The 26,705-nt window shown below is 52.5% G+C and overlaps 9 protein-coding genes across 9 annotated transcripts; 4 read left to right on the top strand and 5 right to left on the bottom strand.

Annotated features, from left to right (window-relative positions):
• Positions 1-27: 27 nt before the first annotated feature.
• On the bottom strand, positions 28-1,737 carry J4E86_007141 (uncharacterized protein; the record flags this gene model as incomplete). Its single annotated transcript, XM_051447663.1, has 2 exons — positions 28-808; positions 1,004-1,737. 2 exons carry the CDS (start codon positions 1,735-1,737, stop codon positions 28-30), a joined length of 1,515 nt encoding a protein of 504 aa, XP_051301261.1.
• Positions 1,738-2,773: 1,036 nt separating this feature from the next.
• Positions 2,774-4,013, top strand: J4E86_007140 (uncharacterized protein; the record flags this gene model as incomplete). The annotated part of the gene is made up of 3 exons (XM_051447662.1): positions 2,774-3,313; positions 3,360-3,445; positions 3,494-4,013. The coding sequence occupies 3 exons, from the start codon at positions 2,774-2,776 to the stop codon at positions 4,011-4,013; spliced, it is 1,146 nt and encodes a 381-aa protein (XP_051301260.1).
• A 411-nt stretch (positions 4,014-4,424) lies between these two features.
• On the top strand, positions 4,425-5,070 carry J4E86_007139 (uncharacterized protein; the record flags this gene model as incomplete). The annotated part of the gene is made up of 2 exons (XM_051447661.1): positions 4,425-4,484; positions 4,585-5,070. The coding sequence occupies 2 exons, from the start codon at positions 4,425-4,427 to the stop codon at positions 5,068-5,070; spliced, it is 546 nt and encodes a 181-aa protein (XP_051301259.1).
• Positions 5,071-5,981: 911 nt separating this feature from the next.
• Positions 5,982-11,302, top strand: J4E86_007138 (uncharacterized protein; the record flags this gene model as incomplete). Its single annotated transcript, XM_051447660.1, has 4 exons — positions 5,982-7,563; positions 8,361-8,761; positions 8,809-10,707; positions 10,757-11,302. 4 exons carry the CDS (start codon positions 5,982-5,984, stop codon positions 11,300-11,302), a joined length of 4,428 nt encoding a protein of 1,475 aa, XP_051301258.1.
• Positions 11,303-11,741: 439 nt separating this feature from the next.
• On the bottom strand, positions 11,742-13,631 carry J4E86_007137 (uncharacterized protein; the record flags this gene model as incomplete). The annotated part of the gene is made up of 2 exons (XM_051447659.1): positions 11,742-11,869; positions 11,993-13,631. 2 exons carry the CDS (start codon positions 13,629-13,631, stop codon positions 11,742-11,744), a joined length of 1,767 nt encoding a protein of 588 aa, XP_051301257.1.
• Positions 13,632-14,330: 699 nt separating this feature from the next.
• Positions 14,331-15,874, bottom strand: J4E86_007136 (uncharacterized protein; the record flags this gene model as incomplete). Its single annotated transcript, XM_051447658.1, has 2 exons — positions 14,331-14,445; positions 14,508-15,874. 2 exons carry the CDS (start codon positions 15,872-15,874, stop codon positions 14,331-14,333), a joined length of 1,482 nt encoding a protein of 493 aa, XP_051301256.1.
• A 567-nt stretch (positions 15,875-16,441) lies between these two features.
• J4E86_007135 (uncharacterized protein) lies at positions 16,442-20,602 on the bottom strand (the record flags this gene model as incomplete). The annotated part of the gene is made up of 7 exons (XM_051447657.1): positions 16,442-17,277; positions 17,330-17,861; positions 18,906-18,925; positions 19,105-19,318; positions 19,423-19,704; positions 19,994-20,069; positions 20,103-20,602. 7 exons carry the CDS (start codon positions 20,600-20,602, stop codon positions 16,442-16,444), a joined length of 2,460 nt encoding a protein of 819 aa, XP_051301255.1.
• A 1,290-nt stretch (positions 20,603-21,892) lies between these two features.
• Positions 21,893-22,312, bottom strand: J4E86_007134 (uncharacterized protein; the record flags this gene model as incomplete). The annotated part of the gene is made up of 1 exon (XM_051447656.1): positions 21,893-22,312. One exon carries the CDS (start codon positions 22,310-22,312, stop codon positions 21,893-21,895), a length of 420 nt encoding a protein of 139 aa, XP_051301254.1.
• A 1,404-nt stretch (positions 22,313-23,716) lies between these two features.
• Positions 23,717-25,492, top strand: J4E86_007133 (uncharacterized protein; the record flags this gene model as incomplete). The annotated part of the gene is made up of 1 exon (XM_051447655.1): positions 23,717-25,492. The coding sequence occupies one exon, from the start codon at positions 23,717-23,719 to the stop codon at positions 25,490-25,492; it is 1,776 nt and encodes a 591-aa protein (XP_051301253.1).
• Between the last annotated feature and the right edge of the window lie 1,213 nt (positions 25,493-26,705).

The raw sequence follows: 26,705 nt of genomic DNA, 5'->3' as shown, positions 1-26,705 counted from the left end.
CACCATGTCGCTAGTCGTGTCCGAGCTTCAGGTACTCTCATCGAGGACCTGGTCGCAGACAGCGCGGTGCTTGATGAAGAAGACGTCCAAGCCCAACTTAGCCTTGGTACCTGAAGTGAGAAGAGCCTGGATGTTGTCGCACGATTCTGGGTGGTGCGCACAAAGATCAGCAATGCAGATTGCCAGCTGACCTGTAGCCATCTTGAAAACAGAGTAAGCATCGCAGGTATGAGGCCGGACCTCGGAGACCCATTCTTCGTAACTCTCGTTGTTGAGCGTTAGAATGGCGTGAAGCAGGTCGGCTGCGTCATTGCAGCTGACTCCAGGGATCTCTGGGTCGCACAAAGAATACAGGCAGATCCTTTGATCCTCAGGAGTGAAGGGGAAAGATTCGAAATCCGTCGGGAGAGGTTCGATGCCAGCGTGCATCGGCGCCACGATAGCGCCTGCGCAGTAGCAAGTGCCGTTGAAGTGTCCGCAGAATTCGCAGTCCGGTTCGCATTCGCATGAGGAAATCACCGGGGCATCGATGGCTGGATAGACTTTCTTCATCTCCTCCATAACCTCCTTGCATGGGAAGCCCATCAGGAGTGAAGCATTCACGGGGTCGCAGACTGTGGGGTATATGGCACGAGCATATGACTCTAGTGCCGATTCATCGCAATCGTCGACTCCAGTGTGATACCTCCGGACGATGTTGCACAGTGTTGGGTTTACTGAGTGATGTGGGGTTGGTACGCGTGTTGGCTCAACATCGTCTGGAGTGTTGCGAGCTGCAGGGACGCGACGTCTTGCCGGGTAATAGACCCTGGCTAGGCATGGACTGTCTATAGGTTTTCGTGGCTTCTTGCAATCTGGGCAGTCTGTTTCGCGAGGTGCAGGCGCAGGTGGTGTGAAAAAGCCCCCGCGCGACGTGGTGGAGGTGGTGTCCGATGGTTCTGGCCTGTGCGGAATTGCTGGTCCTGATACGGTACTCGCTGGCCTGGGCGGAAGAATCACTGACGATGTGGACGGCGCCGGTATGAAACCGGGGGTCGGTTCATCGGAGAACTCAGCGGTCATGCCCATGGTATACGTGAACTTCATGGTATGGAGCTCCCGCGATTCGGAACCGTCCGTGTCAGATCCGGAGTCGGATTCGGTATCCTCTGCCACATGATTTGGAAGGTCGCCCGTGTGACCTTCAACGCTGTCTGCACCGTGTGTTGTAAGGCCAAAATATTGGTAGTCGTAGCACGACTTGATATCGGCAAGAGACTTGGAATCTTTCAATACAGTTTTGCGATCGGACGTATCGCATAGGACAAGCTCAATGTTGTCTTTAGGGGTGCACGGATGCGAGTTTACCTGCGCGGAGCCGTAAAAGGTTCGGTGACAGCTGTGCAGTGCGAGTTTGTCATGGAATGGGTTACCTCGAACCGGGTCCAGGTTGATCCAGATATCGTAGAGGTTGTTCAGGTCGATCGTGTAGGCGAAGTCGATCTCGTTGGCGCCCCTGTTGATGCCTTCGAACTTGTCGGAGATCTTGATGGCAACACCAGGATTGAGGGGGGACCCAAAGTGCCATGGTTCTCGGTACTGACCATTAGGCTTGAGAGGGACGTTTTCGGTGAGTGAGCTGCTGAGCCACTGGGGTACAGACCAGATGTAGACCGTGTATGGGCAATGGTTGGTGACGATAGCTCCGGCCTGAGCCAGAGCCGCGAGTGCCAGGACGAAGAAGGCTTGTCCGAGCATTGTGTTGAAAGGGTTCGGTATGAGAGATGATGCAGTCAGCAGTAACAGTAGAAAACACTGGAGAAGGGGTTGGAGAAGAAGAAGAGAGTCGGGATGGGAGGTGCAGTTTATGAGCGGTAGAAAGTATGTTTACGTGTCGTCATAACGAACACAGGAAGTTGCAACATCGCCCGTTGCTGCCATGAGTTGGAAAGATTTGGGGAGGTGCGCCGGATGCGTTGGAAGGTAGCTCATGCATTTCGTGAGATCTTCCAAGCCTATTGCTACCCTAGCTTCCTGTTAGACCCCCAAAATATCGGTGCGTAGTCATTTGAAGAGGCTTCAGCTGCCGTAGCCGATGCTTAAATGCTAGCAACGTGTGGAACCATTCTTCGAGGTCCATGTTGCTTGCTCATGTAGCTGGAAGGGCGATCACGATCTCGCAAGATCGCTTTCCTGGCGCAGCAGGTCCAATTCGGGAATCGCCTTCTCCCTACCAGTATGAACTGCCACCATATCTCTAGAAGGAGAGCACGATCAATAACCATGGTCGGTTAAATGGAAGCCCCGGGGCTGGTATCTGGTGATCAGGAGATGAAGCGCGTCGGCGCACGGCGGTGATACTTCCCCACCTGTGCGTGCTTTGGCACAAGGAGACTTCAGCATCGCGTTATCACCACAGAAAGAGTCGCATAGGCCGCCATACACGATGGGTGATTTGTTGTTGAACTCCATGGTGGTGGTTGTATTGTGGGTTTAGGGTTGGTGTGGACAGATGCGCACGGCGAGGGAAGTCGCTTACTCAGCCCCTCACTCGCAGCTTGAAGCACTCCGGCTAGCGTCCTGGAGACCTGAGGCGCGAATGAAACACTGCAGACCTCAGCATCAGCAGCAGTACAATAAGAACAGAATGGCCCCGTATACTGTTTGCGCAAATTGCGCATTCTCACACATTTCACTTTTCGTTCCTGGATAGCATTGTCGCCGTAATACGTACTTTCAACGTCCGATTCGCGTCCAAGCCTCAACTACGCGCCGACGCGCCCCACCATCCTCCATGATCCAACAATCCTCTTGTATCGACATGCCCACCATGTCTTCCTCAATAAGGGAAGTACCCGTCCAGCTACCGAAGAGCTTCGACCGACCCGACGAGCCATGGCACCACTACATCAATGTCGACCTGATATGGTACGTCCTCGGATACACGGTCTTCCATCCGTTCGTATCATGGGTCGTGGTACTGTGTCTGCGCGCGCAGTATACACCCTATGAGAACATCGAGATGCGCATTGCCATGGCGTGGGCTATGCTCATGACCGTCACCGGCATCTTCGGACTCATCAGCGACCGGATCGCATGGGGATCACCGCGCGAGGTGGACCTAGAGGAAGAGGTTATTGTTATAACCGGCGGTGTTGACGGTCTGGGTGGACTATTGGCCGAGACGTATGGAATGCGCAATGCCAACATCGCCGTCCTGGACATGAAGGAGGTCGATGAAGATGAGGCGGAAAACAAGGGCGTGGTTTACTACAAGTGCGACGTGAGCGATGCAAAGCAGGTTGAAGTTGCCGTAGCCAAGATTGTCGACGACGTGAGTATTCCTCTGCTAGGAGATCGCACTCTGCTAACGACCACAGCTCGGCGCTCCGACGATCTTGATCAACAACGCTGGCATGGTGCAAACCAAGTCAATCCTCGACTCAACCGCTGAAGATGTGGAGCGGTATGTATACTCTGGAATCCTTGTTGACATCTGCTGACACCTCACCAGCACCTTCCGCGTCAACACCCTCTCTCAGTTCACCACCCTCCGTACAATCCTCCCGCACATGCTGAAGGAAGGCCGCGGCACCATCGTAACCGTTTCCTCAGTCCTCGGCCACCTCGGTGCCGCCAACCTATCCGCATACACAGCTTCAAAAGCGGCACTTCTGGCGCTGCATCACTCGCTTCGCGCGGAGCTTGCACAAAACCCCGCTGCAAAGGACATCAAGACAATCCTCGTACAACCTGGTCAGATGGGTACAACCATGTTTGCAGGCCTCAAGACCCCAAGCAACTTTCTAGCGCCTGTGGTTACGCCTGCCGATATTGGAAAGGACATCATCAAGCTGATTGAGCGGGGTGAGAGCGGCGAGATTGCGCTGCCTTTGTACTCAAAGTATATCCAGATCCTTGGTGTACTGCCTGTCGGCGTGAATCATCTTGTGCGGAAGTGGAGTGGCATGGACAAGGCTGTTGGAAAGATGGGTGAGCTGAGGCAGAGACAGAGTCTTACGGAGAAGAAATAATAGGCTGCTGATACCCACGATCTAAAGACCTTCATACGCGGATGGTCTCGGATTAATGTACAATACACGCTCATGATCTATGCGACTTAGTGCCATATGCGACTCCACTGGTATCTATATTTCGACCTTGCGATCACACTTGCTACAGTGTGATACCATTACAGCATGCGTCCGCATCACGGAAATGATCCTGCCAGTGTTCACATGTGAACGATGGTTTGCGGGGACCACTAGCGCCGTAGGGCTGATCTTAGCGAGCGCTCGCACATCTCGACCCTGAAATCGCGACGGCGACATCATCATCACCACAAGAAAATGTAAGAAGATCCCGGGCTATTCTGTTTGTCTAGCAAATTTGCGTGCGAAACATACTAATTGACGTCCAGACTTTCTTCGCCTCAGATCAACACAATGGCCGACCAGAAAGCATCCAAGTACTACGCTGCCGAGGAGGAGGCGCAGATGAAGAAGGTATGCGCATTTCTCGCGATGAATTTTGACTCGTGGAAAAGACACACAAATGTATATGTTGGAGTTGTCGCGAATATCAAGCTAACGACCCAATTCACAGGCGCGCAAGACAGCCCACCCCACCAAGTACCGCGAGTCGCTCGCCTCAGGAACCGTCCTGATCCTCCTCTCCGGCCGCTTCCGCGGTAAGCGCGTCGTACTCCTGCGCCAGCTCGAACAAGGCGTGCTCCTCATCACCGGCCCCTTCAAATCCAACGGCGTCCCCCTGCGTCGCGTCAACCACCGCTACGTCATCGCGACCTCGACCGTTGTCGACATCGCCGGTCTGGACGAGGAAGTCGTGTCGCGCGTCAGCAAGGACGAGTACTGGGCGCGCGAGAAGAAGGACGGCAAGGGCGAGGACGACTTCTTCAAGGACGGCGAGACACCTGCAAAGAAGGAGACGGATCCTCAGCGGATAGAAGACCAGAAGAAGGTGGACAAGGCGCTTATGGCTAATATCAAGAGGACTCCTGATCTGGAGTCTTACCTCGGTGCTAGCTTCGCTTTAAGGAGCAGCGATAGGCCGCATGAGATGGTCTTCTAGGCGTCAGCACGAAAACGGTACGTTGACAGTGCGTCAACGAGACGAGGACGAAGCAAGGACGGGGCGAGAACGAGACGAAAACGAGGCGGATACTTGCGGCAACGGTCCGACCGCGAACAACGGTTCGAACGAGGATGAGCACCCGGACGCTACGAGCGATACGGTACGATTTCATATGTAGATGAGATACCCATGAACCAAAATCTGAGCACCAACTCCGTCTTGCTCGCATCCACGCGAACAGTTGCAATCACCCTGGCGACATTCATGCCGTTAATACGCCCACTTACATGGGTATTGCAATTGGTATGGGTTGATGGCCTGCCATTGTACTTTTCGATACTGACCTTATCCAGATCAATGTACTATGATCCAATCGCAGTGCCTGTCTGACATCGCTTGTAATGCAGCTTTATCCTTGGACTTCCGCGGAGTGCAATGGGCGGCTCTGCGAAAATGATGACTGATTTGAGGCTGTGCCTCTAGACTTGCATCCTCTGAATCCACGAATAGCGCACCCTGTATCGCAGATGGTGTAGCCAACTGCAGTTACAAGCGTGCCAAGTAGCGAGCCTATTGGCACAGTCGCACAGCGGGTATTTGGGGGCCAGGGGGCCTTATTCTACAGCAGCCTTGTTAAGCAGCTCACATCCAGGTACGTACACGTTGTTATCCTATCTGAAGTACCCGATTCATCGTTCGTTCTCTGATTCCCCTCAACCATGGTCTCTGATGATGGCGAGCTCTCTCATTCGAGCAGTATCATGAAGAATCGTCTCCTTAAAGAGCACGAGAAGGATTCTCATCCTTCACAGCCCCCACGTCAATATTCATGGAGAACCGGATTTTGGCGGCGCTTTCCCCGCTCTGGAGTTTTCGCCCTTGTCATCGCGCTGGCTGCAACGGTCAGCATGATTTACATCATCGCCGCATCGGACGGTCAGCCTATTACCTCCTGGAAGTATCAACCCACTGTGTGTCTCGCCATATCATACACGATCGCGAACATTGCGCTGCAATATGCTCTCGCGCAAGCTGTCACCATCGCCTGGTGTGTAAAGGCCTTGAAAGGCGACGCGAAAGTCAAGGATCTGCACAATATTTGGTCGTTCGGACATGGGGTCGTCCCAATACTGCGATCGGGGCGGTCTTTCAACCTGGTCGCTCTGGCTGGACTCGCTGTTACACTAGCGCCTATCAACGGACCTCTTTTGCAACGCGCTTCTGTCATCCACCAACGAACCCAAGTCGAGATGAAGAATCTCACCATAAATATCGCAAAAGAAATCCCGGATGGTTTCACGGGAAGAGGCGCGGGGTTTGGTAGAGCGTCCTTACTGACTCCCATATTCAGTGAAATTGTCAAACAACACTCCGATGGGCAGCCTATGGTTTTGCCCAACTCTGGCTGTCTAGGTGTATGCAAGGGCACTTTACTAAGTGCAGGATATGACGCGGTCTGTACTCAGAATACCACTAACCCGTACAACCGCACTGCTATTGTAGGAACAGGCGGCAATACAAACGAGACGCACATCTTCTGGTCGAACTTCACTAGTCTTGACAATGGGTATTCTCCCCAAAATCCTGGAGTCTTCATGAGCTACACGGCCATGTTCAAGAGTTCGAAAGCGTGCATTGGATCCATGAATAGAACCCATTGCGAGTTACGGCCTGCTCTCATTGAGTATCCTGTCATAATCAAGAATGACACCATTGCCCTTGACCCAAATGGCTCATGGGAATCGGACAGAACTCAATCTCTCACTCCATTTTGGCATGGCTGGGCTAGTGACGCTAGAAAGAGCACTCATGGTGGCACATTTCTTTACATGAAGGCCAAGTGGGAATCGAACATGGGTGTATATTGGAACTTTGGTCCTTGGAGCTGGAGATCGAGTACGAGCGGCACGACTATCTTCAATTACATGACCGACTTGGTGGAATCGACAGCATCTATGGATGACTTCTGCAACATGACGTTTCCGGATCCGACATCTGACGTCCTAAACTCACTCCGCGAGCTTTCCCTTCGAACCGCGCTGTTCATACCGGGCGTAAAGGGTAATCTTAGCAAGTTAACCTCTGTGACCTCCGACTATCTTCGCCCCTGGCCTGAGTCGGAGAGGGAGGGTATCTACCAGCAGACAATACTAGTCGAGCAGACTGGCGAAGCAGTCGTGTTCAAGAGTCAATACCAATTCCTCGCCATTGCCATCGGCATCACGCTCGTAGCCACGGCCTGTGTTTTCACAGTATTGGCGGGATGGTGGCATCTAGGCCGCGAGGTCTCGCTCTCACCAATCGAAATCGCAAAAGCCTTCAATGCGCCGCTTCTTGCAGAGTCGCATCCCAACGCCGAGGTCAGAAGGCTGCTCAAGGAATGCGGCGAGCAACGGTTGAGGTACGGTGTAGTGTGGGAGAATCCTGACTATCCCGTGACTTCGGTACCGACGCTGAGATTGGAGAAGACGGAGCTTTGCGAGAAACCGCGTAATAGACAGGTGTTAGGTCATTAGCCTTATCTGTGCGCAAGAGCCGCAACAGATCATCAGAAGGCGACTCTTGGTGTATTCAGATCCATGCATCCAGATCATCCGTCGCTCTCGTGTTTCCTCGATCGTTCGGATAACGTTTGCACCTCGTGGCAGCACCTGCCCTGTAAGACAGCGCGGTGGCGTCATTGTGGGATGAGGCGGTGGCTGAGACTTCCTACAACTGCTCATGTACTACCTCGCGACTACTTCTTCCAACGAAGCCCGTTTCCTTGGCGATGAGATGAAATCATCCATGTGGATACCATCAGGCCATGCGATAAGGTACCCAGGTAGTGACAACGCCACAGCATGACCTCACTCTCGTGCCAGCTACACGTCAGCCACACTCAACTTCGACATACCCTCTATTATACCTTTACCTACGCACTCTTTTGCCGAGTAATAACGGTCCGATGCGTCCTCTTCAGGAACTGGCCCAGGACGCCAGTGGCCACGCCAGTCCCAGTAATCACGAAACAAGCGGTTTTTTCAGTGGTACTACTCATAGTGTTGTGTCTGATGATAGCACACAAGATGTAAGTGACTGCCTCAACGTGGAAAGAGCCGCAGCTAACAACATATGACAGGAGAAGCTCGTACAGTTTCTGGCATCATCTACCCTCAATGAGACCAGTACTAGTAGTTTGCTCAAAACGTTCTGTAGGGACATGGAACAGCCGGTGTATTCATCACTAGGGGGTCGATGTAGTTTCCCCTTGCTCCGTCTCGTTCTCCAATGCTGACATGAGCCAGACAAGTATCGATCCGCTGATGGGAGCAACAACAACATCCACCTGCCCAACGTCGGTAAGGCTGGTTCTTACTACGCGCGCATGGTCACTCCAAGACATATACCTACAAAGCTTCCCGATCCAGAACTGCTCTTCGATACACTGCTCGCGCGAGAAGCCAAGCCAAAGCCCCACCCCAGCCAACTATCGAGTCTGTTCTTTGCCTTCGCGGCTGTCATGGTATGCGATGTGTTTCGTACAGGCGACGAAGATAATGATGTGGCTATGACATCTTCATACTTGGACCTATCGTCACTATACGGGGAATCAGAGGAAGCACAGAGCTCTGTCCGCACCTTCGTCGATGGGAAGTTGAAGCCTGATGCTTTCGCTGACACAAGGATCCTCAGCCGGCCCGCAGCGGTAAGTCATGAGCTCTAGTTTGTTGTGTAATTGCTCATCTTTGGTAGTCCTCTGCCCTGATTGTATGCTTTTCGCGGTTTCACAACATCGTTGTCGAGCAACTGGCCATCATCAATGAGAACGGTCGATTCAGCCATCCCTGCAACGCGGCTGGAATTGACACGGGGTCTTACAAGCGAGCTCTCAGCAAGCGCGACAACGACCTCTTCCAGACTGCACGGCTAGTAACGACCGGATTATACATCAACATTGTCCTAAAAGACTACGTGCGCACGATCCTCAACCTACAGTGCGTAGATTCATCGGTGACCTTAGATCCACGAGCAAAGATAGAGGGTATCATCGGGCCGACAGACATCGACAAGGCCCGCGGCAACCAGACAAGCGCCGAGATAAACATGATCTATCGGTGGCATTCGACTATATCGAAGAAGGACGAGGACTGGCTCACAGATCACATGTCTATGATATGTCCAGATATGAAGATTGGCCATCTGACTTTGGAAGACATGCGAGCTGGCATGCGTCGACATGCTGCTATACCGCCTGCGGATCCTGGTCGGCGTGTCTTCGCTGGTCTCGAAAGGAAGGGCGACGGCTACTTTCGCGATGAAGATATCGTCCAGATACTCACAGAAGCCACGGATGAAGTTGCCATGAGCTTCGGCCCACATCGGGTCCCTCTGGCGTTGAAGGTCATCGAAGTAATGAGTATTGAGCAAGGTCGGCAATGGGGCGTAGCTTCTCTCAATGAGACCAGAAGATTCTTCGGGATGACATCTCACACCTCGTTCAGCGATATTCACTCCGACCCTGACGTCGCTGCCGCGCTCGAAGTCTTGTACGAAGATGTTGAGAACGTCGAGCTATATGCCGGAACTATTCTGGAAGAGCCAACTGCCCCGATGACTCCGGGATCAGGATTGTGTGCAGGAACGACGGCGACCAGAGCAGTGGTGTCACATGCGCTCTCTCTTATTCGGGGTGATCGATTCTACACCGTGGACTACACCCCGCACCACCTGACAGCTTTTGGGTTCAACGCAGCTTCCAGCGAATACTCAATCGATGGCGGAGGTGTCATGTACAAGCTACTGATGAGAGTCTTTCCCGAATACTATCGTGGCAACTCGATTTACGCGCACTACCCGCTGACCACGCCTGTGGAGATGAGACGACGACAGAAGTCTCTCGGGCACGAGACAGATTTCTGCTATGAGAAGCCGCGCTACGGGTCGCCTCCCACAGTCATCACCGATTACAAGATGATCCTCCGTATTCTTCGTGACCAGACTTTGTACACGACAGCGTGGACTCACACCCTGCGGCAATTGGAGTATCAACCACATGTTCTGCTTGGTAACACTATCGCTGCCGTCAAACAGCAGGACATCATTCGGCAAGCTATACTCGGCCCCGAGGAGTCGATAGAAATCTTTGCGCACTTCCTCAACCTGAAGACCACCCAGCTCGTGCAGAACAACAGCAAGTGGCTTTTCAAAGTTGCCGAGATAGATGCGATCAAAGACGTGGCAGCTCGCAGTTGGACACAATTTGCTGCGTGTCTGTTCAACATCCCGATCAGCGACTCGCAAGATTCAACGGCCAGCTTTGATGACAAGCAGCTCTTCAGCAAGATGATAGCAGTATTTCACTTCGTTCATCTAGACAACAACCCTGCGAATTCTGCCGCATTGCGGAGGGATGCAATCACTGCAAGCGATGAAATGTCGAAAGAGGTCAGGGTTGTTTGCGAAGGAATGAAAGCATCACCCGCTGTGCAATTTCCGGATCCCCGTAAGCGACGACATGCGAAGCGCAATCTCATGCCAGACCATGGAGCGAAAGTGATGCAACGGCTCTTCGATAATGGGGCAAAGGTCAAAGAAGTTGTCTCTCTAGTGGTCATACTTGCCGTAGATCTTGTCGTGTTCAGCACCTTTGCTGTAAGTCTACAAGTCGTTTCAAGCATTCGCCCCGGCTGACCATTACTAGTTCTGCCAAGTCATCGATCTCTTCCTCTCGGAACCTTACCATTCTATGCACTGGCCAGACATCCAAAAACTGGCGAAAGACATTACACCAGCAAACTCCGAGGTACTGCGCGCATATGTGCTTGAGGCTCTGCGCCTTATCACACCCGCAACTGGCTTCCTTCGCATCCCTAATACCTTTCTCACCACTAGCGACTGGCGACACGCAGAGGGTATTAACAAGGGTGATGACCTTATCCTCGACGTGGCTACTGCATCTCGCGATCCCGCTATCTTTCCTGACCCCGACAACATCAACCTCGACCGTCCACACGAGCTGTACCTACCATTCATCGACGGGTTGCACGGAGCCCTGACCAGGCCTATCATCGTTGCTGGTTTAGTCACCCAGTTGCGTATCTTTGCTCGAATGGAAGGTCTCAGAAAGGGGCCGGGTACGCAAGAGACGTTGAGGCGGGAGGTTCAAGAGGGTACTGTAAGCTTTTTGAGCGAGGCTAAGGATGAGTGGGTGCCACTGCCAGTCAGTAAGTACAGGTTCGCTACATGAACTGTTCGTGGGCATTCTAATCATCTGGAATAGGCATGCGAGTGCACTACGACACCTTCGACCCTACTGCATGCGCGACCTTGGCATGATGAGTACTATGATGGACATCATAGGGTTGAAAGAATGAAAGAGACGCCACACCTCCAACCAAACGAGTTACATAGTAGTCTCAAAGATGCATCCTTAGTCTCCTACTACTACACCCCCGCTTTTCTTCACATTCGTATCCCGCGACTGGTTCCACATTGGTCATAGATTTCCTCTAATCCCTCCAGCTCTGTATCTAAGTACCTGGATCGAACGTATCACCGTGAGTGAAATAACGCCCAGGTTCTTGTCGACTCCTGTAAGGGAACGCGCATACCGTTCCGCACTGACATCTTGGGGGCCTATTTAAAGGTCAGCACACATGCGATTCAACGTATACGTATCTCGGTACTTACAGTTCTTCATCCGATGTATTAAAAATGGCTTCCAACGCCGCTTCCTGGTCGTGATCGCGCTGGCCCTTGAAGATCGCCTCCCATTTCTCTTTCGTAACCGTCTTCACAGCACCGGTCAACGTGACTGTTAGTTTCTCTTTCGACTCCTTTTTTTTGCACTTGTCGATTAGAAAAGGATATGCGAAAGTGCAGATCCAGTCCACCATCGTACGCTGACAGCAAATGTAATCCTCCCCTCCATACCGACAAAATCGATCGTGTTCGTATTCACTGCCCCATTGGCTGCCCTGGTAGCCGTCATCCGGCGTTCGATAGCGAAGACGTAAGTCGCGAAGGCTTTCAAGCTTACGAAGATAGGAACCTTGAGACTGAGCCCAGCCAGTATTGATTCCGAACGGGTGACGATCCATATTGACACCGAAGAAAGTAAACCACTCTTTATTAGTGAAGCTCAACTCGACTTTGCTCAGGTATTGGTAAGCCACAACTGTGCCCGGTTGTGCTTCCGTGGCTAGGGTAAATAGCTTTGGCTCGAAGAATCGGCTACGCATTCGTACCCAGGCGAAGTGAAGAAACTCGTCGCGGATCGTGGAGTTGACTGCTGAAAGCGAGATATCTGGTTCGTATACGAAAGGTCGATCTTCTGACATCTGGTCGTTATCCCACGGAGACGCCAATAATGCGTCACCCTTTCGATGCCAAAACAGACCCCGGTGATAGCCCAGTCCCAACGTTAGCTGGGCTCCAGGTTCGGGCCTCCCATCAGAAAAGGGGTGGCGGTACTCCTTAGCGATGCACTGACTGCTCAGCGGGTATACTTCACCACCAAGCGCGGCCTTGTAGATCTTCTCTCGTATCTCGGCTGGAAAGTCTTCGAAGCGACGTTTGCTGCCCTTACTCTTGTACCACTTGAACTGTAAGTGATACCCAAGACGACCGAGCCATTCGCGTGACTTGATATTCTTCGCGAGCCAATCACCGAAAGATACCCACTCCTTCTTGTATGTCTCGTAGATGTGGATAGTCTCGGCAGTTGGCGGCGAGCCATTCGGCAAGATGGTAACCCATTTCGCCTGTTTCTCACTGTCCTTCTCAACGACTTCGAAGTAGTAAGACTTGATATCGAAGAGATTCATGTAAGGCGGCCACAGCGGCGGCGCGTCATCCACAGGTCTGATGTTGACCCGCAGGGCGAAAGCAGTAAAGTTGTGTTTCTTCGGCGCGATCATCGTATGATACATCTCAGCGAGTACGGGGTCGTTGAAGTGCCAGCCCTTATTGAACTCGTACGTGGTCTCGTCGGTGAAGCGGCCGACTTGTCCGTCGCGTGGACACCGCATCATCACGAGCGGGTCGGTGATTTTGTCATTGCGCGCGTCGGGGAGGACGCGGTTGTACTTGCGAGGGCGTTTTGCGAGGTCACCGGCTGGAGGGTCGAAGATTGCGAGGCAGCTTAGGAGAAAAGTTGGTGCTGTTGCAGAGAGCTTTGACGACTTGACGGGTACGAAGGGAGGCGCGGTGGCGGTAAGCCTTGAGCTCCTTGCGATATCAGTGGTTTCGAGGAAGTTGTCATGGTTGAGCCGTTGAGTGGCGGAGCCGAAAGTGTCCGCGTTCGAAGGAGCGATCTCGTACTCGTACTGCCAGGGGTCGTATGAGGAATCAAGTAGGCCAGAGGGGGTCACCACGAAGCCGCTCGAGTACTGTTGAATGGGATAATCATGATAGCCGACGGGCAAATGCGCATATGTAGTCCAATACTGAGATGGTACGAACAACGGTATCCGAGGAAGAGAAGGACTAGCCATGTCGTGTTCGATATCAGACCGAGAGTGGTAGTCAGGGTCGAAAGGCTCAATGGAGAGACCAGAAGCAGCCATTTCGGACATCGTGTTGGAGTTGAGGAAGTTGATGCGCCTTGTAAATGAGCGCTTTTGATAGATCAGGGCTTGATAGCCCCGAGAATATGCACAGGGAGGTGATGCTAGCGCCAAATAACGGAGACGGTCTGTGCATTTTGCTGTAGGCAGTAGTAATAGGGAATGGAGTAGCGTATACAGAGGGTTCACTTTGCTTTCTCTGGTTTCTTCCGTGTTATTTGGTCTACTAAACATACAAAACGGCTGGTCAAAATAACTGGTGCATTAGATCGTGGCAACAAAACTTTTGCAAGGCCACCTATACGCCATGTTGAAGGTGTGTTTGAAGCTTGTGAGTATATCAGGGCGCAATAAAGCATGATGAAGTAATTTGTTGATATCTTCAACGTCTTGGAAGCTAGCTTGGAGTTTCATGGGGCGAACAGATAAGTAGGGTTCATTTTCAAACCCGTCTTGTTCGATGTGTGCCGATTGCGATCTTGGTCTCTAAAGCTTTACTCATTCTTCGTACAGTGAAAGGACGTGATTGATTACAGCCCCTTCTATCATGACTTCAATGGGTATTTGCATTTGACGATATCTTGTGTACCCTCCAGTTCCTTGATCAATGTAATCCTGCCTTGCGGCGAGCCTGTTGGACTGGATGCCTCGGTCTTCCGAGATATCGATGATATGTTCCTGGTTCTGGTCCGCTCAAGACGGATCGTCTTATTCCTCGCAGTCGAAGTCGTCGGGCGGAGGTAACTTGTTCGAAGGCCAGTCGTGAATGTGACGGTTACCGTGTCGAACCTTGCAAGGCGTGCGACAAAAGCATGGAGGTGGGCTATTAATATTGTTAGCAAGTAACCAGGGTGGGACGCTTTTTGAAGATGGGTAGATGCTTACATATCTGCTGATGGGGTATCCAGAATGGCCGCCAGCTCAGCAGCGTGGTCCATTACGCCATCCTTGTCTTTGGCAGGCAGCGCGAGGAGCTCATTCCACTTGTCCTTTGTGTCCTTTTTCAAGATCCCACCGAGTCTCACCTTTGGCAGATCCCTTACAGATGGCCAAGCGAATGTCATGATCCAGTCGACCATTGTACGTTGACAACAGACAAAGCTGACCATTATTGACTTATCGACACGACGCATCCCATAAGGATAGTAAGCGGCTCCGTCGTCTGGGCTTCGAAACCAAAGCTGCAGAGTTGACAGTCCATCCAAAGTAGCGAGTATAGGTCCAAGAGACACACCGTTATCCATATTGATGCCGTCACGAAATCCGACGCCGAAGAAACCGAACCAATCGGTCATCGTGAAGTCCAGAATGAGATGGTTGAGCCAGTTAAAGTTCGGTTTGCTAGCCGCCTCAAGGACTGATCTGAGCTGGACTGGGTGGAAAAAGCATTTTCGAGTGTCTTCCCAGCCAGCCTGAAGTGCCTCACCATAGGTCTGTCTGTTTATAGACAAGAGCGCAAGATTGGGCTCGTAAGCGGAGCACCCTGTAACTGTGTGCTCACGTCCATAGAGCCGTGAGGGGTGGCGCTGATCGATTTGACTGCTGTCATGCCAATTGCGGAAGCCCAGGCCGAGACGAACATCAGCGTCCTTGAGTATAGTCAAAGGGTAGATTCTAGGACCGAGAGCGAACTCGAAAACCTTCATGCGCATCTCGGTTGGAAGGTCGGCGAACCGGAAGTGCTTCCCATTGAGCTTCCAACAGATGCGCTGCGCCCTGTAGCCCCTCTCGCCAACCAAGTCTTCAGCGGGCGTCTGGCTGGAAAGCAGCCAGTCTTTTAACAAGATCCATTCTGTACCGATCTTTAAGTGTAGATTATCCTCTGTCGGACCGGGCATTCCTGGGGAAAAGGTTACCCAAGCGGTGAGGGGAAACTCATTGAATCTATCCATAAAGGTATACAGTTTGCTGCAGTACGTAGTGTAGTCGGGTAAAACCAGCCAGAACGGCGGTGACTTGACGGTAGGTTCTACTCGGAGATGCATGTCTGCGACGCCGATGTGGTTCGCTTCCATGTCGCGAATAAGAAGTGTAATGTACCACATGACTGCGTCGTTCTGGCGAGGAGCTGGTTCGAAGTCGTACGTGTACTTGTTCGGTCCGTAGTTGAGCGATCGCAGTTTATCAAAGGGTGGCGGACAGTACCGTACGCTGTTGAAGCGGTTGATGGACGCTCCTTTTCCACTATCCGCTATCGCCATGCGTTCCAGAGCGAGTATCCGGGTCTCCAGGTAAGGGACTTCTGACGACATTGTTGGTAGCGTTCGTATGTGGAGGTTGAGGTCGAGGACAAAGGTGCTAGTAATGCTGATTAGTGATGCGGGCGCAAGCATTGACAAGAGGCAGGAGGAGTTGGCGAATACATAGTCCAGTCAGCGCTTGAAGTGAATAAGCCAGTAGACTCCAAGCGAGGAATCATGTCAAGAGAAGGTCTTGGAAACCGGAGCTCCTAATGCGGTCAATGCGCCCATTCTCTCTCGAAACGCATGATAGAAGTTGCAGGCGCAACCGCCGAGGTTTCCTGACCCTTTTCGTTGAACAATGCTTTTTCGTATAGGTATAGTATGGTTCATTCAGATTGCGACTGGGTCGGTGATCTCTGAGAGGAAGACCATGTTATCGTCTCTGGGTTGAGTCTACCGGCCATCATGCAGGCGAGCACACTGAGCAACGCGCCGCCAAGGCTACAAAGAATAACAATTAGATTGGTCAAGGACGGACGTTACTCAAGCGGTACGGTAAATGGAGGCAACTCCAACCCCCAGAAACGCCTCGCTATACCAATGGCCCAAAATTAATTGAGCTGCCTTGCACTATGCTCACCACAACAGATAAGCGCCGACGAACAATGAAGCTATGAGAAGCCCTTGACTTCTCAGAATATGTGCCGCGCTGGTACTCTCTGTGCCACAGCACGACTGCTCGTTGTACGTGACGTTGTTGGCCGTCGCAGCAACCTGGAAGACAGAGCCATTAAAGTTGCCGTAGTTGTAGTAGTCGACGAGTATCCAATTCGGTGGACGAGTCCACATTTTTTCGCAGTTTTGTACGTTAAGACCAACGCTGCCGTTTCCGGACACAGCATTGATCTCATCGAGGAGGGAGTATGCCGGTATGAGGATGCTGCTTACACCCGGGAGGCTGACTTCGATGTTCAGGTTGTGATTCATCACGTACATGCGCTCGCGTGAGACTTCTTCTGGCTGATTCGGGGGTCGTTGCTCCGTACAAGGGAACGAGGGATCGGTTGGCGAAAAGGGTGTTTGCCACTGATAGTTGAATTCGCTGAGCAGCCACGGGACTTGTTCCTGGTCTGCGCCATAGTCCAACATCACCACGACACGCTTATTTCTAATAATCATCTCGGCCAATGTGGGCCAGTCCGTCAGATTCAGACTAGCCGAAGGCGGTGTCCATACGTATTCCATTATTCCTGAGTTCTGAAAAGGTGCGATATAGTCTGTCGCTGGGTTTCGAGTATCCTGACCGTTGTTGTTGCCCATCATGATGGCAATGACTTCGAACGGGTTTTGGTCGAGCCAGCCTTTGACCGTTGCGAGGTATGATTCGAGGGTACCCACGTCGAGCAGGTTACAGGAGGTATGGCAGAGGCGTATAGCGGAGGTCTCGTTGGGTTTTTGGGTCTCGAACTGCACTATTATTGAAAGTCAGCCAGAGTTTTCCGGTATCGTGTATGATGCGCTTACACCCTCGAACTCCATCGTTGAGCTGATTAAGCACTGGGTAGTCTTGGTTGCTGGCTGCATTGTGCGGCCTCACGAATGGGCTGTTATGTGCGACGACCATAGAGATGTTGGAAAACCTCCTCTGGCAAAACTCGACGTATCCATTGCATGGCTGAGTATTAGTCGGGCTTGGACGAGCAGATTTCGTGGTCGATGAAGCAGTGCCGTTTGAGGATTCGGTCGAAGGAGACAGCCCGACTATGGCTGTCACCTCTTGTGTTGTCGTCGACGAGGTAGCGGTGGCGTTCTGCCGCCCGGAGGTGAATGTGCTCAGGACAATGCCCGGGAGACCGCTCGAGAAGTCGGCGGAGTAGGTACTCGTAAAGGTACTGGAGACATCGACGATTGTTTCCGTAGAACTGCTAGGTATAGGCGTATTTGGCGAGGAGGAGGGAGAAGACTGTGCGGTTGTAGGTTTTGTAAGTAGGGCCAAAGGGAAGAAAAACAATGTAGGAATCATGAGGGCGATGCGATGCGAAAGAATGACGAAGTGCTAGTTAGCATATGTTATGCAATGCCGGCATACAATTGATGCTATGCGCTGTACTTATCGAGAGACGATGTCGAGACAGTCTGCCTTACCAGCACTACGTTGGTGGTGCACCTTAGCTGACATTCGCCGGAAAGCACGATGACGGCATTGCTCGCCTCGAACGCCATCACACGTTGTGTCGGATCTACGCGGGGAAGGCTGAATGCGACCATCTCGAAGGCCTATCCGTCCTGGAAAACGCCTTTCGCGTTAATCGGAGATTTATGGGTCCAATAGCAGCCATACAATGGTTTGACGTAGTAGACATTGACTGCAGTAGGGCTGGCGTTGGCAGCAAGAGGGCTTGTGGCGGTATTGGCGCACGCGGGTCTCAAGAGCCGCGTCGTGAGGCATTTTGACGCGTCATTAGCCTCCAAACACTGTGGAAGACGGCCGATGAGGTCATTGAACGGTGAAAAGATCTCGGAAGTGCTGAAGCCAATTTCGCTGTGGCCGTGTAGAGAGAGGCTGGGGTTGAGTACGCGACATGGAAGACGCCCAGTCTCGCGTGACACGCTAACCGTTTAAGCTTCAGGGACTGAGGGTCAAGCCTCACGGAGGTCCACCCCAAATGGTTCCGCCCATGGATACGAGCTTTGAGCCGACTAGACACACTACTTCCACCAGAGCTCTTGTCGTCTCTAATGTTTGCTTCCTTGTTTCCGGAGGCACTGACACGATCCCTGGAGGGCTCGTTCTAGCCTCAACAACAAAGAGCATGCCGGCCGAGCCTACTGAAGACTCCGACATTGCAGACACAGAAATGGACTTTTAACCCGGAATATAATCAATATTGATTGTCACATAGAACTCGCGCTCCTTCCTGTCATCATTCTACTAATCCCAACAGCCGTAACATCGATGCAGGCCCACCTCACATCCGGATTCGCCGCAAACCTCCATCTACCGTCTGATCGACGAAGAAGGCAATGCGCCTCGGACTCACACTAGAGACCTGAACTTAGTTCACGCAATCTCTCACACGAACACCCTCTTAACCCCAACCTTAATACAACTCGGCGGATCTAGCAAAAGCAGTCAGCACAGTCCCACCACCCCAACATCAACATCTACCGAAAAAAGAAGAAAGCACCAAACTTACCAGGTTTCCCAACCCCCGTCCCCCACACCAAAGTCTGCCGAACATACCCCGTTCCATAATACGTGAAGCAAACCCACCAGCGATAGTACCCGATCCACTTACCCATTTCAGGTTTCTCCGCCCCCCAAGTAATCGGATTCTGGAAGTTGAGTATGTCGTTGCTGTCGAAAGAGAGGCTGCCGTCGCCACTGTAGGTCATGGCCAGTTGGGCAATGGACAAGGGGACAATGTCTTGGGGTTGGAGGAGCACGGAGAGGTCGATGGGGTAGGGGTCGTAGGGGATGGTCCAGGAAAGGATGCCTTGGGTGCCGAAGATCTGGGTGGGCGTGTTAGTGGATGTGGGGATGGGGGCTGTGGGTTTCTTTTGGTGGTCGGTAGGGCTGATAGGGAAAGCAGTGTAGATGTGTATTAGAGACGTACGTTTGTGATGGCAGTGTCGGTTGTGTTGTGGGTCAGGACAACGGGATACTGGGCCCCTTCTTCTGAAAGCGTGGGACAGAGCGTGAAAACTGCTGCACCCGCATGGCATGCAGATAGTGTTTTGCCGTTCAGGGAAGGATCTTCGGATATGAGGACGAGATTGAAGGGGTCGGATTGTACGGTGTAGATGGGTTCACAATCGTATTCGCAATCAGCGTCAGCGTGAGTGAGAGCTGCAAAAGCAAGAAGGATAGGAACAAGTTTGAACATGGCGGCGTTAATCTGGACGGTGCGTACAGGTGCAAATTGAGCCAGAAAGCTAGGGAGAAAGGACCCTCGCTTATAGATATCCATAGAGGCGACCTTCGATCACATCACGGTGATTGGCATCTGTCAGAACGTACACGTGGAACGGATTGCGCATGTCAAAAGAGTGTCATTATCTATTAGCATTAGTTGCGTAGCACGTCAAGTCGTAAATCCCGATTGGGCCTTCCTCCATCTCTTCTCTTCTCATCCAACCATTACGGAACAGATTCCTCCATCACAATCTTCCCCTCTAGACAAACACCCTCGTCACGTTGACCGAGACACAAGTTGGGTTGTCTGGCTTGCCCGCACCCAATCCCCATGCCAGGTTGTTGTACCTGTAGCTGGCATAGTCCGTGTCGCATGCATACCAGCGGTAGAATTCCTGATAGTTGCCTGTGTTGTTCTCGCCGCGAACGTAGCCCTGATACGTAAGTTCGTCCTGGGAGTCGAAAGCCAGCATAGTCGTATCGCTTCCGCTTCCGGGGCTGAGAGTGATGCCTGCAAGGTTGGAAGTTGGGTCGAGGTTGAAAGCCGCTGAAGAGGGAATGTCGAGGGTGGTGGTGTTCAACCACCATGTCAAGATGCCTGGTACGCCGAAGCCGTCCTCCGGTGCTTGAGAGTAGACGGATGTGTTGAATTGGAATTGTGCGCCGTCGAGGGGTTCCGGGCTGTCACCTACGCCAGCATTGCTGAGGCAGAGTGATTCGATGGCTGCACCGACGTGACAGGCGCTTAGCGTGTCATTGACCTTTCCGTCTTCGGATGTGACGACTAGAAAGAATGGTGCAGAGCTGATGTTGTAAAACGGATCCTGTGCGCTCGTAACGGCAGCTGCTGCAAGGGTGAGGGCGATGGATGAGGTTTTCATTTTGGATGATGTCGGTTAATCTCGTAGGTGGTCGATGCAGTGATAAAGTCTGAGGTATGCTAGGCGTTGATCGAGTATGTAGGAGCTGATGAGTGCAGTTTACCAGCAACGGCACGGTCGAGCTTTATACTCACGATCATCCCTCGTAGTCGCCGTATTCGCGCAGCCTCATCGCAGCTCCCTCCAAAGGTTCCACCTGCGCAGCAGTCATGTGTTCCACCATAACGGGCCCCAGCCAGCCCATGACGTTCCGCTACCCGTTAGCTTTGGCCGCCTTGCCACACCCACGATGATCCCTTCCAGTCGGCTGCATTCGCTCCGTATGCAGTACCGCACGGCATGCCCGATGAGGGTCAGCGCTCCTCAATCAGGGCAGTTATAGATCAACCCCGCGCGTTAGCGAGCGAAGCTTTCCCCAGCCTGCCGGATAAGTCTTGCATAAGTGCCACAAGTGCCACAGCCGCACAGGGCCTCAGGGTGCATGTAGCGTGAGGATCAGCTGTCAATACGAGGGTCGAATCGATAGCTCAGTACCGAATGTGCAGGTGAAAAAAGTAAAGGTGCGGCGAAAAAGCTGTGTTCGTGAGCGTGAGCAATTTGAGAGGCATCATAAGCACTGCTTTGGAAGGCTGATTAAGCCTAGTACGAGGTCGTATATGACCTTGCTCGTGATGTGCTGATGCATTCAATATTGTGTTAATTGTGCACCCTCGTACGATGAAGATGATGGTGGAGAGTAGAATGTTGCTCTCCGTCAATGACGCAAGGGTTCAGGCCGGTTGTAAGCCGGAGTTACCCTGTTAGCGTCAAAGCTTATCGATTCTAAACTCGCCGGAGGTGTGACATCGTCTACGGCTTCAGATTTACACCCTCACACCAACTACGAGATGAATGGCTGTGATCGGGATACTGCCTTTGCGATGGTCGCCTTGATTCACTACGCGTCCACCAGCACCTTCCGGATACGAACTGACCGGTCGCAACACCTAATAATATACAGAGCGCCGGACGCGTAGAATACTAAGAACAGAGCTACGAAGCCATTCTCGAGCCACCGTTGCAACTCTATACTCCTAGGGTGAGGTAAGAGCTTACGGTTACATACTACAAACTGTATGTATGCTTGAGGACCTTATTCCATCGACATCAGAGCGTTGACTGACGACAGGCGCAGTATCGCAATAACCCTTTCGATCAACCATGATGCAACCACTGGACACCCACTCCTCGTATACGCGCAACACGTAGCTTCGTCATATAACCAACTCCGGCAGCCGATAAGCCACCACACTAGCGATGTCTTGCTCCGCCATCATATCCACTGGCACCCAGCGCAGTGGCCGGCTCGTCGTCAGCATGTGCGCTCCTCCTCTCGGCCGAGTCCCGCGATACACCCTCATAAGCAGGTTTTGGTTGCGTCCAGTACCAACAGGCCCATGTGATCCAGCAGAAGATCACATCGAATCCCACGCTGCTCACTGCTGGGTGTTCTAGCAGAGCACTTTGGATTCCCACAAAACCACCATAGGCATACGCTGTTGCGGTAGTCCATGCCAGCATCAGTCCGGCATTCCCGAGGACCAGTGCCCACATGTAGCTGTAGACCTTGTCGGTGAATTGAATATCCTCGATGAAGAACGAGGCCGGTACAACAGCGCGTGCAACCGGCAAGAGCATCAAAGCGATGTGTGGAGCCATGAGCACCGGCATGAAGTGTGTAGGGTGATGCCAGTAGTGTTCATCTGCTAGTTGCATCGCGGGATAAGCAGTTGCGAAGATGGCGAAAAGGTTTAGGAGCCATGGACCTAGCCACGCTTGCCGGCGTGAACCATATGACGATGGAGCTGGTGCCGGCGGGCTTAACAGTAAGGTGAGCATGAAGAGGTTTGTAGCAAAACTGATGGCCACAATCTGGCCAAGCAGCATGAATGCCCATGTATATCGAATGCCGCGACGTATTCCTAGATCTGTTAGTCCTGTTTATCAAATAACACAATCACTTTATACCTTTCTGCTCCAGATACAATCCTAGGCCCAATGCGAAGAAGAAGATCTGGTGTGACCACCAGTACCGCGCATATCCGATGATGACAGTCTCCCATGCCTCTCGAAACAACGAAGTCTCTTTCAACCACAACCCCCAGTGATTCTGGTCAGGTTCAAGCTCGTAGTAGCTACGCCACATCAGCCAAGACTGATAGCTGACCTTGAAGTACTGGAACATGTGCGTCCATGTTGTGAGCAAGCTGCCCGCAGCAAGTGCACTGAAAAGCCAGACATGTCTTCTTGGTGGGAGCTGTGAGGTAGTTGACTTTCGCAGCACGCTAGCTCTTTTGACAAGTCTTAAGATGATGAAGACCGCGACAGAGAAGCATGTCAACAGATAGGAAAAGAAGATGGCATAGGGCCGGGTGTTGGTATCGGACCCTTCTGGGGGCGGTTCGCGATGCATGGAGCGGTGCGGGACAGAGTATCCAGGCGGCCCGAATCCTGGAGGGGCCATCGTGAGACGATTTTCGAGGTTTGTTGGGCAGCCATCACGTACAGTATGCTCTCCAGCCTTTATGGTGCCGTCGGCAGTGACGAAACGTGTCAAGTGCGGATCAAAGGGCTCTTCTGGTTTGCCGGCAATGTGTATTGATTAACGGCTATCTTGGGACTGAGCTCCTAGGATGCGGCCGCGGTCGGTTGTTGCGCCAATGATGGCGTGGCTGACGCAGGGATGGCCACTCTCCGCAACACGTGCCCAGGTGCCTCGGTGCCAAGGCGCCAGTGAGATCGTCATGTTTTCCCAGGTCCGTCGCGGTCTCGTCTTCGAAGATTCTCGTCCCTTGTTTTGCTTCAAGTAGCTCTCTTCCCCTGTGCTAACCTTCGCTGTTGCTCTCTCGCACATTCTCCTACTCTGTCACGACAAACTGCAAACGCCAAACCTCACAACACGGTGATGTCAGGCACACGGACCATTTGAGCTTTGCAAATCCTGATTGGCTGTTGTTTCATCATTTGGACCTCACCGCCACGCCCAAGCTACCAGACGCCCAAGTTGCGTAGCTCCGTCGATATTTTCCAGTCATCTACTGTGGTGTTTGAACATTCATTGAAGCTGTCGCCACGATGACCGACACACCGCAGACCACGGCGGGTGCCAATCCCAAAGAAGCCAGGGTCCTAGAGCAGCATCTAGACCCAAGCTTCGACTTCTCAGAGTTTGACCCAGCGACGCCAGCGGCAGAAGAGGGCGCAGATAACGCCTCCAACTCGGGCGACCGCCAGCTTCCGGAATCATCGTTGCGGTTACAGGGTGGCGACATCCACCGCGACCTGTACAAGATTGCGGCACAAAACAGACGGCAAAAGTTGCACCAACGAGCAGCAACCTTTTCTGATGCAGTCCACTTTGGCCGCAACCCTGCCCCATCAATCTCAGACGTTGACCATGACGAACTACCAGTTCGCGACCAGCTCGCGCCCGGCGGCCTGAGACGCCAATACTTACAACGACAAAGCAAGCGTGTCAGCTACATCTCGGAGCCTGTTACGCGAAACTTCATTTCGTTTCTTGAACTGTATGGCCAATTCGCCGGTGAAGATCTTGATGAAGATTCGTCGGATGCGGAATCTGCTGTTGAAGAGGAAGATGAAGGGCAAGGCGAGCGGAGACCACTTCTCGGACGCCGACAGAGCTCGAAGAGACTGAGGGCTCAGGGCGATGCGGACCAAGTCAAGACCTTCTTTACTCTCCTAAAGGCGTTCATCGGTACCGGAATCATGTTCTTGCCCAAGGCCTTCAAGAACGGTGGAATGCTGTTTTCGTCGATCACCATGATCATGGTTTCTGCCATCACGGCGCTGTGTTTCGAGTTGCTGCTGGCGACAAGAAAGAGGTACGGCGGTGGTGGTTACGGTGACCTGGGTTCTATCGTTGTGGGACCGAGATTCCGTGCCCTCATCCTGGTCTCCATCACGCTCTCGCAAATCGGCTTCGTATGCGCTGGTCTCATTTTCACCGCGGACAACCTTCGATCATTCCTGGATGCCGTCACTCACGCTGAGGAGCCTCTTTCAACCAATGCGCTCATCGGTATCCAGATCGCCGTTCTAATACCCATGTCCTTCATCCGAAACATCTCCAAGCTCGGACCTGCCGCCCTTCTCGCCGATGTCTTCATTCTCATCGGCCTGACGTACATCTACTGGTACGATATCTCATCGATCTCTAGGATGGGCGGTTTCAACCCGTCTATTGAACTCTTCAACCCCCGCGACTTTACTCTGACTATTGGTTCCGCCATCTTTACCTTTGAGGGCATTGGCCTGATCCTTCCCATCCAGTCCAGCATGAAGGAGCCCGAGCACTTCAGCAAGCTCCTCTACATCGTCATGCTCATCATCACCGTCATTTTCACCTCCGTCGGTGTGCTCTGCTACGGAACCTTCGGCGAGAACGTCTCCGTCGAGGTCATCACCAACTTCCCTCAGACCAGCAAGCTCGTCAATGCCGTCCAGTTCCTCTACTCCATGGCCGTTCTCGTCGGTACACCGGTGCAACTCTTCCCCGCTATGCGTAACATTGAGCTCAAGATCTTCGGTCGCGCATCCGGCAAGCAGAGCAACATGACCAAGTGGAAGAAGAACGCCTTCAGGACGTGTCTCGTCATTCTTTGCGGTGCCATCGCTATCCTTGGAGCTAGCGACCTCGACAAGTTCGTCGCGCTCATCGGAAGCTTTGCATGTGTACCTCTGGTGTACATCTACCCTGCCTACCTGCACTACAAGGGTGTCGCCAACCGTCCTTGGGAGAAGTTCGGTGACATCTCCATGATGGTTATCGGTGTCGTTGCCATGGTGTACACTACCAGTATCACACTTGCTAGGTGGTCTGAGACCTAAGAAAAGAAAGAGGGGTGATTGGAAGAGTACAGAAAAGTCCCTTTACAGTACGGTGGAAGCAGCGTCACTATTGCATAATTTGTTTCTCGCACGGCGTTCAGGTTGATGGGATGTCTTTGTATGGAATTTTTAACGCGCGCATGTTACAGTTACGTGTAACGATAATGGCATACTAGTACGAACTTATGTCCTCGCATCTCCCCTGTGATGAGCTCTACAGCTCAGTTACCTCGCTTCCCCTCTCACAAGCGTCTTATTACTGATCAACATTGAACGCCTCTTGCAACCTACGCCAGAACGGGAATGCCTCTCTTGATGCCCAAAGTTCAAGAAAGCAAATAATGACACAATCTGCCTTAAACAGCCAGAGAAGCCAGACGGAGATGCCGTAAAGGTACCGCCAGGCGACGAGCATTCTCATCTCCATTAGTGTCATATCAACATCATCAGGCTCAACATCACCCAGCCACGCATTCGCAGCCTCTATCTCCTCTCTCCTTAACCTCCTCGCAACTGCGGCTTCCGCTTTCTCCTCCTCCCTAATAGTCCTCTGTTCTTCCCTCTCTATACCTCGCCAAATCTCCGCCAAGTCTTCTAATCCTTCTCTTTTGATCTCAAACCACTTTGTCCGACACAGTGGACATTTATTACTATTCGGCATTCCCGATGCGAGCGACTTGCGCAGACATTGGTAGCCGAAGATGTGGTCAACGCAATGTGGTGTGTTGGTAATGAGAACGGGTGCGTGAGCAGCGTGGAACGGGTCTTGGCAGATTCCGCATATCGTGCCTGGGGTGGGATAGAGGGGGTGTGAAGGTAGGAGCGGGAGGAGGTTGCCGGCGAGGAAGGTGGGTAGGGTGGTTGTGGAGGTTTGGAATAGTGTAGTAGGTGCAACACGCCTACGCTGACCTGGATTGGTTCTTGGTATCGGGGTAGGGTCAAGGAGTGTTGCAGAGGCGGAAGGGGGGAAGATTTCAGTTAATGATGGTGGGGTATGATCGTCTTGTGATGTAGCGGGCTCTGATTGTTGTATGGGAGAAGACGGACGGTATGGTTGGCTTGGGTCTATTCCTCCGAAGCGGTCGCGCCTGCCTCCTGGATAGAGATCAAGTGGTGAGATTCTCTCGTGATGGATCCAGTAGGGGCGGGTGGTCGGATGGCTTTCGCCTGTTTGGGGAGGGGGAGGAGAAGACATGTTCGCAGGTTTGATGGT

Source organism: Alternaria arbusti (assembly GCF_024043155.1).
Source record: "Alternaria arbusti strain BMP 1465 chromosome Unknown scaffold_9, whole genome shotgun sequence".
Classification (NCBI taxonomy): domain Eukaryota; kingdom Fungi; phylum Ascomycota; class Dothideomycetes; order Pleosporales; family Pleosporaceae; genus Alternaria; species Alternaria arbusti.
The sequence above is the reverse complement of the archived record's forward strand: the minus strand, read 5'-3'. Positions and strand labels throughout refer to the sequence as shown.